Source organism: Acromyrmex echinatior, chromosome 1, assembly GCF_024713525.1.
Source record: "Acromyrmex echinatior isolate Ae372 chromosome 1, ASM2471352v2, whole genome shotgun sequence".
Taxonomy (NCBI): Eukaryota; Metazoa; Arthropoda; class Insecta; order Hymenoptera; family Formicidae; genus Acromyrmex; species Acromyrmex echinatior.
The window spans coordinates 27,181,415-27,201,105 of NC_141852.1; the positions used below are offsets into that span (position 1 = coordinate 27,181,415).

At 33.1% G+C, this 19,691-nt stretch overlaps 1 protein-coding gene and 1 long non-coding RNA gene across 3 annotated transcripts in view; one reads left to right on the forward strand and one right to left on the reverse strand.

Annotated features, from left to right (window-relative positions):
• Positions 1-17,642, forward strand: part of Sol1 (CUB domain-containing protein Sol1) — a 251,776-nt gene extending 234,134 nt beyond the window's left edge. The window contains exons 11-13 of the mRNA XM_011059790.2: positions 3,976-4,183; positions 8,144-8,391; positions 12,516-17,642. Of these exons, the coding sequence (XP_011058092.1) occupies positions 3,976-4,183; positions 8,144-8,391; positions 12,516-12,598 (539 nt within the window). The 3' untranslated portion in view covers positions 12,599-17,642. The remainder of the gene's footprint in view (positions 1-3,975; positions 4,184-8,143; positions 8,392-12,515) is intronic.
• The window catches only part of LOC105148210 (uncharacterized), a 130,141-nt gene that overhangs the window by 106,856 nt on the left and 3,594 nt on the right, over positions 1-19,691 (reverse strand). The gene's annotated exons all lie outside the window — the stretch shown is intronic.

The following is a 19,691-nucleotide window of genomic DNA, read 5'->3' on the forward strand; positions in this document are numbered from 1 at the left end:
TTACACGACGCTCTCAGCTTCAATACAAAGCACATTAGTAGGGACAAGCTTAAAATCTTGCGGTATTATGGACTCATAAATTCCTGATATCCTTTGAAAAAATATTCTATACTTTAATAGATAAAAAATAAAATATTATCTTTGGTATCGTATACATCGTTAATAATTTTTTAATTAAACTTAATAAAAAAAAAACTGTTTTTTATTTATTTGCGCTAGCTTTCTTTGACTTGTGTAGATACAAAGGCACACTAACAGGAACAGACACAGTTATAGAGAATTACCTATATTTGTAAACTCACATGGATCATCGAATATAGTTTCGATTTAATTGGAAATTCAATTGGAATGATATGTATTCAGTTTTCATAGAAATTCGTATTAATTCTAATATGCGACTAAATAATTGTAAAACTAAATAATAACATTGACAATGTATTTGGTCTATCAATGACAGGTTTTACGCACTCTTGCATTTGATGCAAATAAAAACTTTACATTTTCGCGAATTAATATCGTTACTGAAAATAAAAAAATAAATTTTTGTCCTCTTTCATATAGGATTTTTTACAATACGAAATTTTATAACCATTTTACGTCCCATAAATAAAAAGGATTTACAGAGTTTTTTTTTTATATACATCAAACGTTTGAAACATGAAACGTTGCTCCGATTGCAGGCATGGAGAAACGCGATATGAAAAGGCTGTAGATTATTACATTTGTTCTATGTGGTATTGAAAAATTACAGGTAGTAACTTTGCTGCACGGTATTTGAACACAATTTTGTTCATCTCTTCGGGACACCATTTTTACGACGAGATTTACTTGTAGGTACATAAATATTCAGAGAAAACGAATATGTATAGATTGATTTTTCAAAATCGTCTAAATTCTCGACTTCATTCAAATTGAGTCCCAATTTCTATGTATTATTCGCAATTTCTGGTTAAGACCGTGTGAATTTTAATATTACTTCTTATGAATATAAAGCAGACAGTCTCACAACCGGATCTTGCATGAGTTGGCAACGCTGGCGACGATGAAAGGGACAATACGATCACAAAGTGCGTTAAAAGGGAAAGGTAACAACTAAGCGAGATGATTCCTGAGCTAACCTCAGCTGCGGCAGTAGCGTACTCGCAACGCTTTTCAAACATTTTCACACTTTTTTCCCCGGAGGCCGATTCGTTGTACTCTTCTTCTTCTTCTTGTTCCTCTTCTTGTTCTTCTTCTTGTTCTTCTTCTTCTTCTTCCTCTTCCTCCAACAAGCCAGCCGCAACAAAAGAGCGAGTGAACAGACAGACTGCGTACATGGTGACCATAACAAATGTAGCTAACTAAGCGCAAAAGTCTCGCGAAAGCTTATTACTCGATGTTTACAGCCTGGAGGAAACTTGGCCCGTACTCTCGTAACGCGGTGTACCGCACTTTAGGAACTCGCAAGAGGAGTTCTACAGTAACTGCGACCACCGCGAGTCGTTTGAAACGGGGCCTGTGTGACAACGGGGCCAATCTCGTAATTAACATATACTCTCCTTCCTCCTCGGTTACTCTCCTTTCCTCTACTCTCTTCCGCGTCCACTGCTGGAAACATCCTGCGTGCGAGTCGATAAGGCACCTGTCTTCTGTCGACGATGTCGTTGAAACCATCGGATATTTTTCAACAAGAGAATACGGCGATCCCACGAAGGATGGAAATGGCTTTTCAGGAAGTTTCCCGGCGGAAGGAAACACCGATCTTTTCTAAACCATCCGCGCTCCGTAGCAGCCGTCGCTCTAGGGCGTCCGTCGCGATCGAAGTTAATTGAGTCGTCCGTAATGAGGTTTCGGCCGCTTCTGTCGAGCAATTTTAATCGGCCGAGAGGATCGGGGAAGAAAGAGGTGCCTCCAAGTCGCGCCAACGACGAACGCTTGGAATGTTTGCAAGGAGTTATTCAATTATTTTACGTCCCGCCGCGCCGGTCCGAGGTGCCATTCGATTTGCTGCTCGTCGCGACTCGCGAGGGACAACGAGGGATCAGTCCTGAACAAATTCAACTACATCGAATAGTATTGATGCGATTTAAAAAAAAAAAGTGTAAAGTGAAATAATTTTTTGTGGCAAAAAAAAGTGGAATTAAATGCAATTCGGTATAGTAGTGTGGCAATTCGTGTTCGATGTTATATTGGATAGTCCACATAGTTATTTTTCGCTCGAATAAGGCAATTGATTGATCCTCTGGTGTCTATCAATTCTTGTCCAGTAAAACCTGATCGATTGAAAGCATAAGCTCGGTTCTTTACACAATTTGGCAGAATTTAAAAAAAATCAAGTTGTGCGTTCGCGCGAGCGATGGAATGTGTGACAATTTTTTTTCTTGCTCTGTAACATAAAATTGAGAAAAATCGACTTTATCCTGTCGAACAAAAAATGAATTAGGAATAACAATCCTGCTAACTGATATTTCCCTATTCGCGATCGATAGTCCATTACATGGAGAATACATGATCGAATCTGACCATAAAAACCATTGCGTCAACAGTCTCGTTCGTCTGCTTGCTTGGATAAGTGCAGATTACTCATTATAATTATAAGTTTATAACCTGGTAAGATAATTTTAATAATAAATTACTTTTTTATCATTTGACTACTTTCTAAAAATTATTTTAAAATGTAAATAAAAAAATTTTAAATTGTATAATAATAAAAGGCTGTGGGAGTGATTTGTATTTTTAAATGTGTTACAATTGTTCTCAATTATTATATAACAGAGCCTGAGAGTAGAGATATAGTACAGCTACAGTAACACAGTACAATTTTTTAAAGAAAGCATGTTTAACTTTTTTTGTTCTTTAAATTTTTGTGGTAACTCTTTACCCTACAAGATGAGTCACTAGTGAGCGATTTCTATTGGTGCAAGTTTCTTTGAGTCTTTCAGTAATTATAAATTATATTTTATTATTTTGCAAAAGGAACTTCCAATATTTATTCTAGAAAGTCGAAAGTATGTTGGTGAATTTTTGAAGATTTTTTAAATCATTCTTAATAGGTGAAAAAAAAACTGATCTAGTGACTCCTGTTTGTATGGATGAGGCACCAAATTGTACCTTATAGGGTAAGAGTTAATAATTAAAGAAGTAACCTACCTTCCAAAGTAAAAGAAATCTAAATGTAAGTGTACTTTACGTACTAGAGGCTTTAGAAGCAAAATTACTTTTATCCTTGTAAACCGTATACATGACAGTTCGATTTGTCAATCAGACATTAGACAAAATTCCTGAAAACCTAATAATTCGGTTCGAAACCCTAGTTGGCAACCCTAATGACAGTGTATACCCAACCAACAAGTATTTTCAGATATTATTATCATCAAACCATCTAGCATAAGACAAACAATCTAGCATAAGAGGCATTGTACGTCATAGGCTTTATATCGAGGTAATTATAGGAGTATTGCGGGGAAGGCTTTACAAGCGGACCGAAACTCACGCTTTAATATTCGATTTCGACGCTGTCTGCATTCAAGCTGTCGATTAATAATACATTAGTAATTACTTCGATATTATTCATATTTCTCGGGCGTATTACAATGTCACAATTGTACTGCCAATGATTTGTATTACGTTGCGCAGCCAGCCATTAGTGCATGTCAATATTTATTAAGCTGCTCGAGGGATTATAAACGCCTCTGTAATAATGAAGTGTGCGCGGATAATAAATTGTGATGACGAAAAAACAACGAGAAAATTCGTGCCCTTTTTCACGCTGTTGGAGTACCATAAATTGAATCAATTTTTTTCACTCTCTTTCTTTTCCTCTCTGATAAACACGGTGATAATAATCTTATAACGTTCGAACAACCAAAGAATAGTTGAAAGGGAAAAATCGTCAAAATACGAGAAAGAGATGCTTTCGAGTCACTTTATTACTCGCATGAATATCGACCCGAGTTCAAGTTTCAGTGCACTTACAAATACACTTTATTGTTTCAGACTTTGGTATAACGACAGGTCGGCAGGAGGGGCAGTATCCGTGTGCCTTTGTTTTCAACAGCAACGAGACTCGAAACGGTACATTCACGTCGCCAAATTACCCTGGATTGTATCCTCGTGCCACGGAATGCTACTACTTCTTCAATGGTCAATCTAACGAACGGGTTCACCTTCATTTTCACTTCTTCGACGTTGAGGGAGTGTTACCGTAAGTCCAATGGACAAGCAAATCCTTTCACGTTTCCTTTTTCGAAAGATTTAAAAAATGCGGTACAGCCTGATAATATGATCAATTTTAAATAACATCAAAATTGCAATAACGATAACAATTTATGTCTGACGAGTGATAGCATGTATAATAATAATGAGAAATGAAAATTAATTAACGCGAATAATAATATTTGTGTGGGAAAAGAAGATAAATTAAAAGGAGATAATAATAATCGTGCTAACGCAAAAATCGCAGTTAATAAATAATGAAACGTTTACACTTCAGGTACTTCGATAATGAATTAAATTGATTACCTGGGGGTTTCCATAACGTCGAAAGAATCAGACGATGCGTTTATACAATACAATATCAGATTTAACCCTAAAATCATAAATGTGCGTCATCAAGTTTATGATAGTTTATGACTTTGGAGTAACTTGTATCAGAGAAACTTTGTCTCATCTAAGATTCAATAGACACAATGCGACCACCTTTAAACAAATTTAGAATCTTTCCGTGAAGGTGAATCGATAGCGCTTCTCAATTCTAAACCATTACAGGAGTTGGGATGGCTCGTTATATCAAACTGCATCCAAGTTCTCAGCTACTTATTGAAACACGAAGGGAGCCCTGATGAAGGTTCAGTAACCAATATCTGAGAAACAGAGGCAATTACGTGTCAACCACGCCGCATACTGTTATTAACGAGCATATTACCCATTATCCAGTATAACAAGAAATATAACGTGTTAGAAAATAATATAACGATGTTCGCGCAAGATCCGCGCACATTACAAGCGAAACGAGGTAGACAGATGTACAAAAAGAGGTAGAGCCATAACTGCTGCATGTGCATGAAAAATAAAGAGAAACGATACGGGAAGGGTGCTGGTCGAGAAACGACCGATGGCGAGAGGGAGGATCGGTGTGTGCTGGGGTCATACGATAGCTGCTCCTAATTGGGTCGTATTAAATCGCAGGACCATCAATATTCCGGCGGCAACGTAACGCTACGTTCATTACCGGAAGCCGCTAATTAATCATGTTTCGCCAATTTCTGTCGAATTTTATAACAACGCGGCGTACGCTCGTTTGTCGCACACGGCGCCACGGCCAGGCGCCACAACGTGTATTGCGACGAAGGAACATCGGACCGGAATTCGCTGTTCCGTGTTGTCGCTCTCGGTCGGTCGATCGGTTGGTAACGCGACTTGCTTTATAAATTAATAATTCCACAACGGTCGACATCGGCTGTGCGATGTCTCGCCGCGCTATTTATTGCGATCACGTCAGCTTCCGCGTCGCCGGATCGCCCGTGGGAAGATTTTCCCTTTTTCCCTACTTCGGAAAACGGTAATCGTAAATATCGCCAACCCTCAAGAAACGAAACGAGAGTTCGATTGAACGAAATGCGCCTTCGATGCTTTACTCGTAGATGTATTTTACCAGCGTCGACACGGCTCGACCCGGCGATGCGAGGCAAGACGCGGCGAGGAGCACCGGAAAAAGATGCATACTCGGCCGTAAATCTGACCATCGGTAAACAGTTCTCGAGACGCTTTGGGTTATGCTCGTGCTCAAGAAAGCACACCGGGAAATGATGATCTATTATCCGAATTGCCATTTATGTCATAAGACCAACTAGTCTCTTTCTCATTCTCTCTCTCTCCCTCCCTCCCTCTCTCTCTCTCTCTCTCTCTCTCTCTCTCTCTCATTCTCATATGCGCATATTATTCCCTATATATATATATATCCCACTCCGATAATAGCCCCACCGCTCATACATCAATATTTCTTTTCGCTACAATATATTATTTATCTCCGTGGATGTGTCGCCGCTTAACAACTGGATGGCCGCATAAATCTTACTTATCATCTCTATTTATCTGCCAAGCAACACTACCCCAGTCGTCCTTAATTATACTCGATGAGGTGGTAATAGAATATTATTATGCTACTCACAATATGCATTTTGTATGACAACAATGATAGCTTCTCCTTAAATGAAACGACATCTTGTTAAAATATTAACGAATATATTAATATTGTTGAAACAAGTAAAATTACTATTATTAGAAGATTGAATCTTGCTAATATTTCTCATGTAATTGCTATACTTTACGTAATACTTGCATTAGAATGCTGCGAATAATAGGCTATTAATTATGAAATACTGCCGACGAGAAAATTATAAACACAATTTATTACTGAGAGATAGCTGAGAAAAATTATCCAAATTTTATCGATATTTCAACCGGAGGTAGATATTGAAATTGTTTTGCTACTTCATTTTCTATTAGATATACAGTGGATCACAAAAAGGTTGCAACACTTTTTTTCGGTGGATTTCGGAATGCAATTGGATCACCGGAGCAATTGGTCCTCTTACTTATGGATCTAACCATTTACGTTTAATCGCTCTTTAAACGAGCAAGACTGAGTTCTGAAACGCATAAAAAAAAGATGTTGCAATCTTTTTGTGACCCATTGTATATGTATATACATAACACACACACACACACACACACATCTATATATAGATATAAAATACATATACGGAGGAATCTGGGAGACTTGACCATGTGCGAGAGAGTTGAATCACTTCAAATATCTCATTCAAATTTCAGACCAAGCAGTTGTCAAACCGCGACGTATGAATTGTACCATTTTGATTTAACATTTCTCGAAACAAATAGTTGCCGACATAACAAATAGTTGCCGATTTGATAACTGTGCACTTGGCACGAAATTTCAACGAGAAATTTGAAGTAGTTCGACTATCCCATATGGTCAATTCTCCCTAGGTATATATAGTACATATGTCAAAATGTATTTTGAAGGAAAGACGTAAACTATTTGCATAACTGAATAGCTGTTGCCAGTTCAATGCTTTTAATTATTCATAATCTTAATGTTTCCGTATTTTCAAATATATACAATTGATACGTGTATTCTATCAAAAATTGATTTTTACATGAATATAAAAAATGGAAACTAAATCTTGACAGGTAAGAGATAATGTATATGATAGATATAAATTACTTCTTTAATGAAATGCATGTCTAATAAAGTTCCTGAACTATCAGAACTTGCAAGAGAAATTAAGTGAGTCATTTAACTACTCAAATCTTAATTTTATTAATTCATTGAAAAGTGATATATTTATTTTACTTGATATACTCTAAGAGTAAAATAAATATATATCACAGAGTATATAGAATAGAAAGAAACGACACAGAAATATATCACAGAGTAATATAGAGTAGAAAGAAACGAGAGAGAGAGAGAGAGAGAGAGAGAGAGAGGGTCTACGTTTTATTCCAATGTTTTATTTAAATTTATTGAAAATGCAATTCTCGTAACTTGACACGAAAGTTGAAATACAATTGAAAAGCTTTTGTCGTATAATGTGATAAAAATGGATATATTTTATAGTATTATATTTCATTATGTATTTAATATTGTTATCATAATAGTACTTTTGTATATTTAAGGGAATTATACAATAATATGAAAAATAATTATAAAAATATGCATACACGAATGATAGAAAATGCATTCTCTCGAATAAATATTTGTAATTACAAACAATGTGTGCGCCATAAAATTTACCATTCATTTGCTTCGATAAATGTAATATAAATATTAATATAAAGCGTCGATTAATTTTGAATGTTTAGACTGTAAAATAAATTATACTTCCCCTTATTGAAAATAATACGATCTACGCTTTCCTCTTTTATCTTTATCGCTGAGATTATCTCTATGATAAATATTAGCAGTGAGCAAAATTTACAATCGATATTACGTATTTTATATCTCGTACATAGTTATGCAGTATATTGATTACAATATTGTCAATATCAAACTTTTGTGACTGATTAATGAAATGAATCAATAATTAGCTTTACTCCATTTGTAAAGTAAAAGTTAAATCATTGATGTGGAATTTTCCAGGTGCGAAGCTATATCAGCGAGTGATTATGTTGAATTCTCAAACTATATGACCAGAGATCGCAAGTATCCGAGGCACTGTGGTCAGCTGAAAGAATTCGACGTTTACAGCGAGAGGAAGTTCTTCCGCGTTACGTTCAAGAGTAACGATCGTCTCGACGCCACGGGCTTTAATGCCAGTTACGTGTTCCTGGACGAGGAAGAAAATTATACGATGAAGATACCTGCAAGCAACGGATCGGCACGGCACGGTGAGGCTTTCGTGAAATTAGTTAATTAATTATATCACGACGCTGCTTTATACCTACGCAGGTAGCTTCTGATTTTTTTTTAAGTTATAACACTATGTAACTTAAAAGTCTGATAAGATATAACAGGAAATGCGTCTTGTTAAGAAAATTCTTCTTATACTGCACGCAAAATTTTTCTTGCTATATTATTTATACTTTTAGCAAATATATACGTATATTTGCTATTTATTATCTATCTTTCAATAATACGATCATGAAAAATACGATACATATAATTAAAAAATTGCAATACGATCCTGATTCCAACTGAAGTGTTAAATTTATTATTTATCGTGTAAGTTCATATCTGTGCAATTTTTTAAAACGTTCAAGTTCATACATTTCGCTCGTTTTCAATGATACAATTATTTACGGATGGATATTGGAAATGGAAAAATGTGAGCCGTGGTGTAGAGTTACATAACTGCAATAGATAGGTATCATGCAATATTCGTTATATCAACTTCGTATTTACAAGAGAGAGCGCAGTGTTTCACATATTTCCATTATTATGTAAATATCCCATTTTAATTCTGACATAAATATATCAAGTAGATAGTTGAAATGGCAGATGAATAAAGATTTTTTTCTGAAAGACACGATATACAGAATCTCGCGTGAGAGAAAGAAATCTTTTCTTTTTCAAAGCTTTCGAGAGAAAGAAATCTGTCAAAGAGAAAAGATTTGCCTGCAATATTATAGTTAAAAGTACAATATATTTGAATTTAACTGAATTCTAGACTTAATATAATTTTTGAAATACGACGAATTTTGTATAGAATTAATACGGTCTCTGAAAACTCACCGAACGAAGTCTCATTTCTCTTAACAGTTCTAACTTATAGACAACTATGACCACATGATGGAGTCATTATGTTCTAGTTATTTAAATGTCTTGTTCGCAATTTCTATGACAGTTATTTCACTTGATTCTTCTCTCTTACTGTACATACGCGCACGTTGTAAAAAACACCAGCGGATATTCTAGAAAATAATTGAGTCTTTTGTAACATAAAGGAAAGCCCGACAAGAGAGGCCGGTAAAAACCCCGTAGAAGGGATCTATTCTGAATTGTACGGAGATCCGTTCATTCGCATTCTCGTTTTCTCGAAGAGGCGAAAAGTCACGCGCGCGGCAACGTAAATGGATAGAAGCGGCCTGGAAAAGGTAGCGCAGGCAGAATGAATTAAGGCGGTGTACTTTAGCCCGTTTCGTCAAATCGAATTGCGCGGAGAGAAGCCCGTTATTCACTCGTTTCGCGCTGGCAAACGGGGTCGAATACCTCGGATTCGTGAAACTTTTGTTACAACTTGGAGCATTGTTGCACGCCCAATGGTTGGAGTAGCCCTGGTGCCTCTGGGCTTAATAGCTCGAAATACATCTTCGAGCATTCGGTCGTCGTTTAAATGCCGTTCTAGAGTGGTAACAATTGCAGAACAGAAAAATGTGCAAACTCAACTCAGGATTGTACGATCGAAACGTATAAAATGTATGAATCGTGTAACACATTATATGTCATTCTCTACTGATCCTATCAAAAAATCGAATGTAATCGATTCCGCTAATAATTCTTCTTTGAAACTGTGTCATGCATCATCTCTAAAAAGAATAGAGTTTTTCGTTTTAATCCTGTAATAATATTATTCGACTTGCTTTTTATCGGAACATTGTTGCACTACGAGTATTGTATAATTATGCAAAATTAAATTTTATTTATTACGCAATGTTTGAGAAATTGATTCGATGAAATCAGATAATATGAATCATTTTTGTCACAACGGTTCCGGCATACGCGGTATCTCAACTAAAATTGCCCGCTATTGTCGCGAAACAAATTGCAAATAGGACTCGGCCGGATGTGACGCATATTTATAGGCAATCAACGATAATGTCGCGTCCCACTTTCCTCATCCGCAAGGCGCGAGATTATATAGCAACAATTTCAATATTCTAGATTGTATCGTCAACTTTACAATATTTGTCTGCAGGAACCAACGTGAGATTGCATAATGAACAAACCAGTGTAACAAGATTTGCTATTAGTTTGGTAAATAGATCGTTATCATTGAATTTGATAATGATAGAATGGGCAATGAAAAAGCTCGGGATGCATTTTCTGAAGAAAGAAAAAGGAAATGCGAAATGAATCAATAAGTAATATAAAGCATCTTGATTTTTGAAGGAAAAATTAAAAAAAAAACACAATCAAAATTCATGTAAATTAATTCATTAAATTATATTTGAATACAAATATTTTTTAATAAAACAACATTTGCGATCGAATAGAACAGATTTATAAGACATATCTAAAACTATCTTTTTTATTTCGGACAGAAATTAAGTTATATATGCAATTAAATAAATGAAAACAAAAGATTAATGGGAATTGGCGCTGTATATTGAGAAAAAATAGCCTAAATTTAAATAAATATTTATTTGAATACTGCCAATTAAACATTTACTTACAATAAATAAATATTTACTTAATAAAAAGAAGTGATTGTTAAATCAAATTAATGTTTTTTGTACCAAATAAAGATATTTTTATATTTAATAAATATTTAGTTGGTACTATTCAAATAAATATTTATTGAAATTTAGGACATATTTTTTTTCAGTAGTAGTAATTGCGCTATTATTACATAAAATCAATTTTACTACATATATATATATATATATAAAATAGGAGTTTCAGTTATATTTTAATGACTAATATTTTAGTATCGTATTACAATAAAACGATGAAATAAATAGTATAAATTAGTCGTGAGGAGAGATCCACCATTCTCCCATATAATCCCATGCCAGTTAAACAGGATGGTGCCAGTCGATTGATTGATCTTTAAAGGCAAAGTTAGAATTTAAAAACGGATGAGATTAAACATAGAAAAGCAATTGATTCACCTCACTGGAGGTGGCAAATTATATAATAGTATATTAGTCGCATATGTCAAGAACGTAAAAATTTGATGAATGATCGTCATTATATAAAACAAGTATTATTAAAAATTACAAACTGTTACAACGTTAACTAGAGAGAGGCATATGTGCTCGTTGTCATGTTAGGATTTGAACTAAAGAAAAATACAAGCGTGAATATTAGTGTTCTCTATAATGTCACAAATCATAATATTGTTAAAAATATAAATTAGATATTGTTTAAGAAAGGCATATATGTCTTGTCTAAAAATTCTGTGTCAGTATGAAGATTTAAATCATTCTCCTGTCATTTAATGTGTATCATTTCGGATATCAGCCTTTTTTTATAGTTGCATTCAGAATCCAAAATTGCCACATTATCCCATATAAATCATATTTATTTTTATATTATTAGGTGTTGGAATTAATTCGTAGCGTTTTTAAATGAAAGAATGTTATTTATTTCACATGAGCATTAAAAAATACATTAATGAAAGTACTTCCCATCACTTGTAAAACGCTACGAATTAATTCCAACACCTAATATATTATTAATTTGATAGTTTGTCATAACGTTTGTGAACATAGCGTATTTTCTTTTTAGTTACACATCATTCATTTTCAAATATATGCTATTATTAATTAATAAAATCTTAAGATTACTTATTGACTCACCTATCGTATTTAACGTTGTTTCACATACATGGACGACTGAGCTATAGAATCTGAATTGGGGAATTTTTGTAATGATTACTGGAAAAAATTTTTGCATTTAGTCATATTTTCCGTAACATATATGTACAATTGTTGCAAAAATATTACGGCGTTTTTATTACGTCACAACGGCTCCCCACGCTCTGTATTTATTCCACTTCGCGCTCCACGTGCGACAATAAAAAAAAGGACACACGAGGAGTAAACACGAACAAAACGTGCGATATGTATATTACTATTTATGCCATCGTTAACATGAGTTATCACGCGCGTGGTTCCATATGCAGGCCAGACGTGGATCGATAACACCACCGTACGGCTCTCTTCACGAGGTCAATTGCGAAAAAAAGAAAGAAAAAAGGAAAGTTGATCCTGATGATGAAGAGCTGTATTATCGGGGCTCACAAGTCAAAGTAATTGTGAAATCGTTGTTTTCTTTTTTTTTATTAAAGGTATCACGCTTTCGGCCCCGCTGTTGCTGTTACTGCTGTTGTTCACGAGTTGTCTCTTCGTTGGCGGCGGAAGCTCGCATTAAGAAAAGGCAGTCACAGCGACCACGCGGACGAGTCCTGGCTCAATTTACAACGAACCGCAACTTTAAGATCGAGAGCCATCCAGAGTCGCCAATAGCTCAACTCACCGAAGAAAGTGACGACCTCGTTGACAAATTTGTCGGGAGGGAGTGTGTTACTCAAGTCTATTATCCGACCGGGACATGAAGTCTTAAATTTGTCTACGCATCCTTTCTCATTCTATCTCATTCGTTCGCGTCACGTCGACTATTTCGAGGAGAAAGCATCAGCGGTGAAATACTTTTACGTTTAAACAGCGTGCAAGAGAAACGACCGTACGGACGATGTCATTCATCAGGAACTCGTCGCCCGTACCGTAAACAGGAGAAGTGGGATTAATTGGCTGCGTGGCTAAATTGCCAGTAGTAGCCCTCATGGGTAAGTTACAGTCGACAACTAATTCTTCCAAGAAGAATTTTTACTTTCGGAGAAGTATAAATAAATTTTTGTGGGGCTGGCTCGCTGCGCAAAGACATTACAATTCATTAACATTATTCCGATTTAAGTAAATGCGTCTCAAGTGCATGTAATCTCTGTTTATCGTTATAATTTAATTTTAATCATAGTTTGAAAGTTTAATGTAGCTAGCAGCTACGAAGCTACGACTTTGATTCTCAATGTTTCTTTCAATACTGAGGAAATTAGAAATTGAGCGCATACTTTCTTAAGCCAGATTTAAGCCGAATGAACGTACATGAACGAATGTGCGCCAACAATCAACGTGATATTGTTTACATTTAGCGAAGCAAGTGCATCTCAATCGAGTTTGTTCACGCTTGCGTACTATATTTAAATCTGGTTTTAGAGGAAGTTTTCATTTACTATACTATCATTTAAACTTGATTTTACTTACTTCAATAGTTTTTCTCCTCTTGCGAGAAACGAATTTTTTAAGTCATTGTAATTGTCTGTTCGTATATCACTCGAAAGTCATACATACCATAGGAAAAATTCGCCTTCATAAATACGAACGGACTTTTACTATACATCCTCTATACGACTGTGATGTTCCCATTCTTTTTTAATTCATTAGAAACAAAAATAAGTCTGATTATTCGCGATGGTGAACATTCGTAATCGATAATTAGGTTCTGAAGATATTATTAATCGCCGATCGCATCATGAAAACTTAGAAAGCGTATAATTAAGTATATTTATCATCAAAAATCCTGTTTCAATGAGTGAGCGTTAAATTAACAGGAAAATTAGGTACGTAATAATACGAAATTTTGGATCGATTTCGAATCCAATGAGAATACATAATCGCGACACGTTTAATAGAATATATGAGAGCGATTAACGATTGCAATTCTTAAAAATGCGCGTTCGATTGAGCGATTTCGGCGATGAATGTTTTAATAATGAGCAATACGTGATCGACTGAATTTACGGGCTGGTGAGAATTAAAGAGGGATATTTTGGAAACATTTTTTGAGCTTGTGGACTGCATCAATATTACACAATTTAATATCACGGATGTATTGATAATCATTAATTTCTTCCAATCTATATTTCATGATGCAAAAAATCGATCGCATTCAGTAAAAATCATATTAGTTAAACTAATTTTCTTATTAAAAGAAAATTTATATTATAGAAATTTATATTTAATAGAACTGTATGAACAAGTGTAGAATGTAGTGAAATATATATTTTGATCTAATTTTCTGTAGGAATCATTATTAATATTTAGCATTAATTAAATTTTTATTGCTCTATAAAGTTGACTGTTTTGCGATATAATTTTTTAAATATATATATATTATACGGAATGTATTTTATTACTATCTGTCTCGCTAAAGCAGAGCCTTTAATTTTCTGATAACATTTTAAGAAACAATTCAGAGGAGAATTTTCAAGAGAAAAATTAACAAAATTAATAAAATTAATTATTTTTACGTAAACGATCATTTAAGATGTTTTACACCCCAATTAAAATTATAATTAATAACATCGTATATTATTGATTATTTTCCAGTTTGATAGATTTGAGAACATTATAAATTATGGATTTAATCATAATTTTCAAAAAAACAAATAGAAATGAAATAAATGTAAAAAAGAATAAACACGTTAAATAGTTCATTTTTAATAATTAATTAATTATTAATTATTAATCAATAATTTTTCGAAAAAAATAAAGATTTTAATTAATATAATATTGTTTTTTGTTGCGGATTTTCGATGAAATATTTGAAGGTTCATAAAGAATTGTTATTAAAAACAAAAGAAAATATGTTAAATAATATCTATATAAAACAATATTTTTTGTGATAATTTACATTTTCTCGTTACTGAGGTATAAAAATGCTTTAGATATTTATATTTCCGGATTAATATTATTTTTAACAATTAAATAATAAATTAAATCTATTACAAAAAATATTTTTTGAAATTAATTACAACATATAATTATTAATTCTATTGCATTCTAAACGATTAGAAATATATGTATATTAAATTTTAATGGTTTAAGCTACATATATATGTATGTTTAATAATATATACGGAATTAATTTTTTATAAAATAAAAATTAATTTCTAATTTATTAATCAGTATAAGAAAGACAATGGTAAACAATAGAGAGTTTTTATTTATATATATTGTAAATAATTTTTTTTTAATGCCTTAGATAAAATATTGATCCTTCGAAGATTGAATTCTTTTTAATAAAATCTTATTAGATTATCATAATTACAAAATTATATTTTTGGAAATTAAAAACGTTTCTTTCTGTGATACATTGTGAAATTATTATTAATATGTAAAAGAGAAAGAAAGAAAGGGAGAGAGATAGATTTCACGTACAACTTGAACAGTTCTTTTTATGCAAAGTCATATAAACATCACTGTAATGTATATAGATATATCACTAAAGCGTCAAAGAGTTAACGAAACTGATGTCAGTTTGTTTTAAAATTAGTTTCGTACATTTCTGCATGCATCGAATGTCCGTTTTGAAAATTGTTGATATTGATGCTTTTCGTTATATATAGAGATATATAATTAAATGCAATACTTGGACTTAGAGAATCTCAGTCTATTATAGAATTATTTATATGACAGTCAACACATATACAACTTGTGGAATAGAAGAAGAGAACTCGGCTCTTCTACTCACTGTAGATTCGGCTGAATGCATCAATATAGCATTAAGTTTCTCCACTTTCTCAAAAAAATGATTTCGAAAGAAAGTTAGCAAATTTATAGGCCCGATGTATTTCCTCGAGCTTACTACAGCGATTATGACAACCAGATAGTGTCGTATTCTAACAATTCTCCGTACGTCGAGCGTGGGTCAGAATATTTGACTGTGTTTACACAAAATCATGTTGAAAAGCATGAACTCAATGTGTCGAATAAGCATGTCTTGTACGTATAGAGAAAATCAGCATGGAAGATGATACAAGTGAGGAATGAGAATGGATTTCTATGAACTCGATATCAAATTGTGTATCTATAGATACATAACTAGGTAGCAATACTGTCATTGTGTACGTTAGATTATCGTACGTCAAGTACTTTTTAAATAGATTTATAATATTTTTTATAATTTAAATAGGTTTATAATATATGTTGGTAAAAAATTCTTCCTAAAAGTTTTTATTTAATTTTTGCAAGAAAAATATGCTCACACAGTATGACTTGTACGTGTTTGCGTGTTTGTATGCGAGAAACAAAAGAAATTGCGTGCATGATGTGTGACCGGGGATCATTTTCATATTTTATTGCTTCCACGTTAACGGAGAATAAGGAAAAAGAAAAGAGGAGAGTAACACTATTAGCAAATTGAATATTTAATTGGCACTATTAAATGCTTACATGTAACTATCACCATGTAAATACTGTTACATTCGACCCGTGTCAACCACTGTCACTATACATACCATACTGTCTCAAGCCATACTAATGATTCACGAATCGAGAGAGCCAATATGAGAAGCAGTAGGTCGCAGCTTTGACAGTCGGAGAAAGTATAAATCTCTCTGTTACCATCCCATTACGTCAAAACAATGGCATTTGTTTTATGATCGGTACTTATGTGATCAACTGATTGATTAGAAATTAATTTATTATAGCGCGCATGTATGTATAAATTAATTACATGGTTAATTTTATGATATATATATATATATATATATATATATATATAAATTAGCGTTAATTTGATGAAACTGATGCTTGCAATCAATCGTTTAATTGAGAGTTAATTTATTATACATGTGTATAATAAATTCAGTGACGAATTTACAACAATTTTTTTGTAAAGATATGCCACTGTCCATGAGTTTGGAAATGTGGTAAATTCAAATGATAGAGAAAATGATCAACGAAAGAAATATCTGTTGTTATTTCAACGTTAATGTATCACAAAGATAAGAGAGAAACTTCACACGCAGTGCAGCCTTCTGAAAAGTACTTAAAGTTGAAAATTCTTTGTTAAAGTGTCGTTATATATATATATATTATATCGTTATATATATATATATTATATACATATACGTTCACACACGAACCTATGGACAGTATATATCGTGTATCTCTTTCATTGCTAATTTTTGTATTTATGCCTAAAAAGAAATTAATGAACAAATTGTGTCAGAAATCCGATAACATGTACTGCTTGGAAAGCTCCGTGATCAGGCAAGAAGTTGAGGGGCAACCTAGCAGCGCGCGTTCCTGAATCCTAGAAATGTAACTTTTATCCTTTCGTACCGCCTATTACTGGGACCTACGAGTCGAATTATCCGAGTTGCGCCTGGGGCGCTCCAAACTTTGTCCTGCGGTTAAAACTATCCGAAAGCATCGCAGTCGTGCTTCGGAACAAAGGCCCGACCGTTGATCGAAGCACCGACTTCGATATCCGCTGAAAGCAGCGGATGTATTTTCTTATTCTGTTTTGAGGCTCTTGCCCGATCGTCTCACGCATAAGTTACGAGAATGTAATGCAATCATCGTTACTGTCCTAAATAAACCTTCACGTATGAATCCATACGTCAATTCTATGTCCGTTTCTTTCTATTTGAATACCATTTCTCCTTCACGCATCCCCATCTTTCGATACATCATAGTTATAAATTCATAAAAAAAATATTGTAAACCGACGCGAATTTGAAATTCATTAAAAAATTTTTTTAGTATGTCATTGCATTTTGACGCGGAACACCGAACGATCGATCGAGATCGAACGACGCAGTTTGATGTCATCTTGTTCATGTTCAGGGAAAACTTGGGTATCGATTCACAATCAATAAAGTTCTCCTATCTGCCCGAGTTCTCTAACTGAGAAACAACCTATAATGTTGAAGAGGCGGTTAAACTTGGCCGTAACTCTACAAGATTGTTAAACGCGTAAAGGAGGCTGCTTTGTCGCTTAAGAAGCTACGAAACGAGAAACCCTCTTACGACGCATTAACATCTCAGCATAATTGTTTGAGATAATTATCTCCGGTATTTAGAACCCAGACAGATACTATCACGAACTCTGTTTGTCTCAGCAAAATCCACCGGCAACTGCAAACGTAATACGTTCGAATATATGTGTATAATTGATTCGTGAAGAGATAAAAAGATCTTATTTCAAAAAGAGAAGAAAAATTAAATATTTACCGAATTCCCATATACTATACAACGAGAAATATCCCTCATTTATCGTTAATTTATTGTTAACAGGTAATTATTTAGATAAATTTTTAATAATTATATGTTTTTTTAATGTACAGTCGTGGTTTACGACTGTAGTTACCAATTACATAAAATGAACTATATTTGTGGTCATAATTAATTATTTACGTTGACAAATTATAATAATTGGTATAATATTAAATTAGTTATAATGAATTATAAATAGAATGGAATTTAATTTACACTAATAGTTTTAATTAAAATTGAGTAAATAGCCAGTTATAGTTTATATACATTGTATTATATATATATTATCAATTTTGCATTGATTTGTATCGATCACATCCAATATGTCGAAAGAATGTATATTATAAAATGAATATGTCGTGCTATACAAATTTCTTATCACGATTGAGTTATCAGCAAATAGTATTGCGCACTGAAGATAGTAGAATATAAAAAACAAATTGTGCCGTATATTTCAAGATTATGTTCACGTAGATTTTTTACGTATTGTTTACGTTTAATTTACACGAATATTTTCATACAGACAGTATACATACAATGTAAAATGTGTAAATTATCATCGATTAAATAACACAATATAGAAAGAAATAATTAAATTTTATAATCGTTAATATATATATCTAATATTATAATACAGATAAATAAAATATATATAAGTATTGCAGTTTAATGCAATGACAATGATTAAAGACCATGTAGACTTTGATGATTCATAGGTTGTTTACTTAGATACATGTAAAACATAGTTTACATAGTTTACATTATATATAGAGTAATAAAATATTAATAGTTGAATCAGCTTTTTACCCCATGGAAGATAAATTACCAACTGCAACTGGAAAGAGCACAGACACAAAGTCCAAAGTTGGGACATAAGATATCTTGAGAACATCTTTTGATCGTCTTTAAGATGTCTTATGTCCGGATTTTGAATTTTGTATTGTCTGGATTCTTACGCTTTTAATTAATAAGATACATTTACTAGTAATAAAAATCTTTCTATTACTAGTAAATGGATCTTAGTAATTTTTAATTATAATAATTTTCTGCACAACAATTTCCGCGCTTGACTCTCATTTTTTTAATTTAATTCAATTATTTTATTATATGTTTTTATTATATTATAGATATGTTCGAGAAGACGCTATTAGCGTTATTGTGTTATTCTATCTTTGTTTTACGTCTAATAAATGATGAAGATAGAATAACACAAATACTACGCTGGTAACGCTTCCCTAAACGTACCTCATATGTATTATACCGATTGTAATGTGTATTTGCTTATCTATAGTTTCAGGCAGTTGTGCATATAAATAGAAATATTTATTATAATAAATAATAAATATTTCTATTTATGTGCACAATATTAAAAAAATATTGATGTACAATTTTATATACTTTTT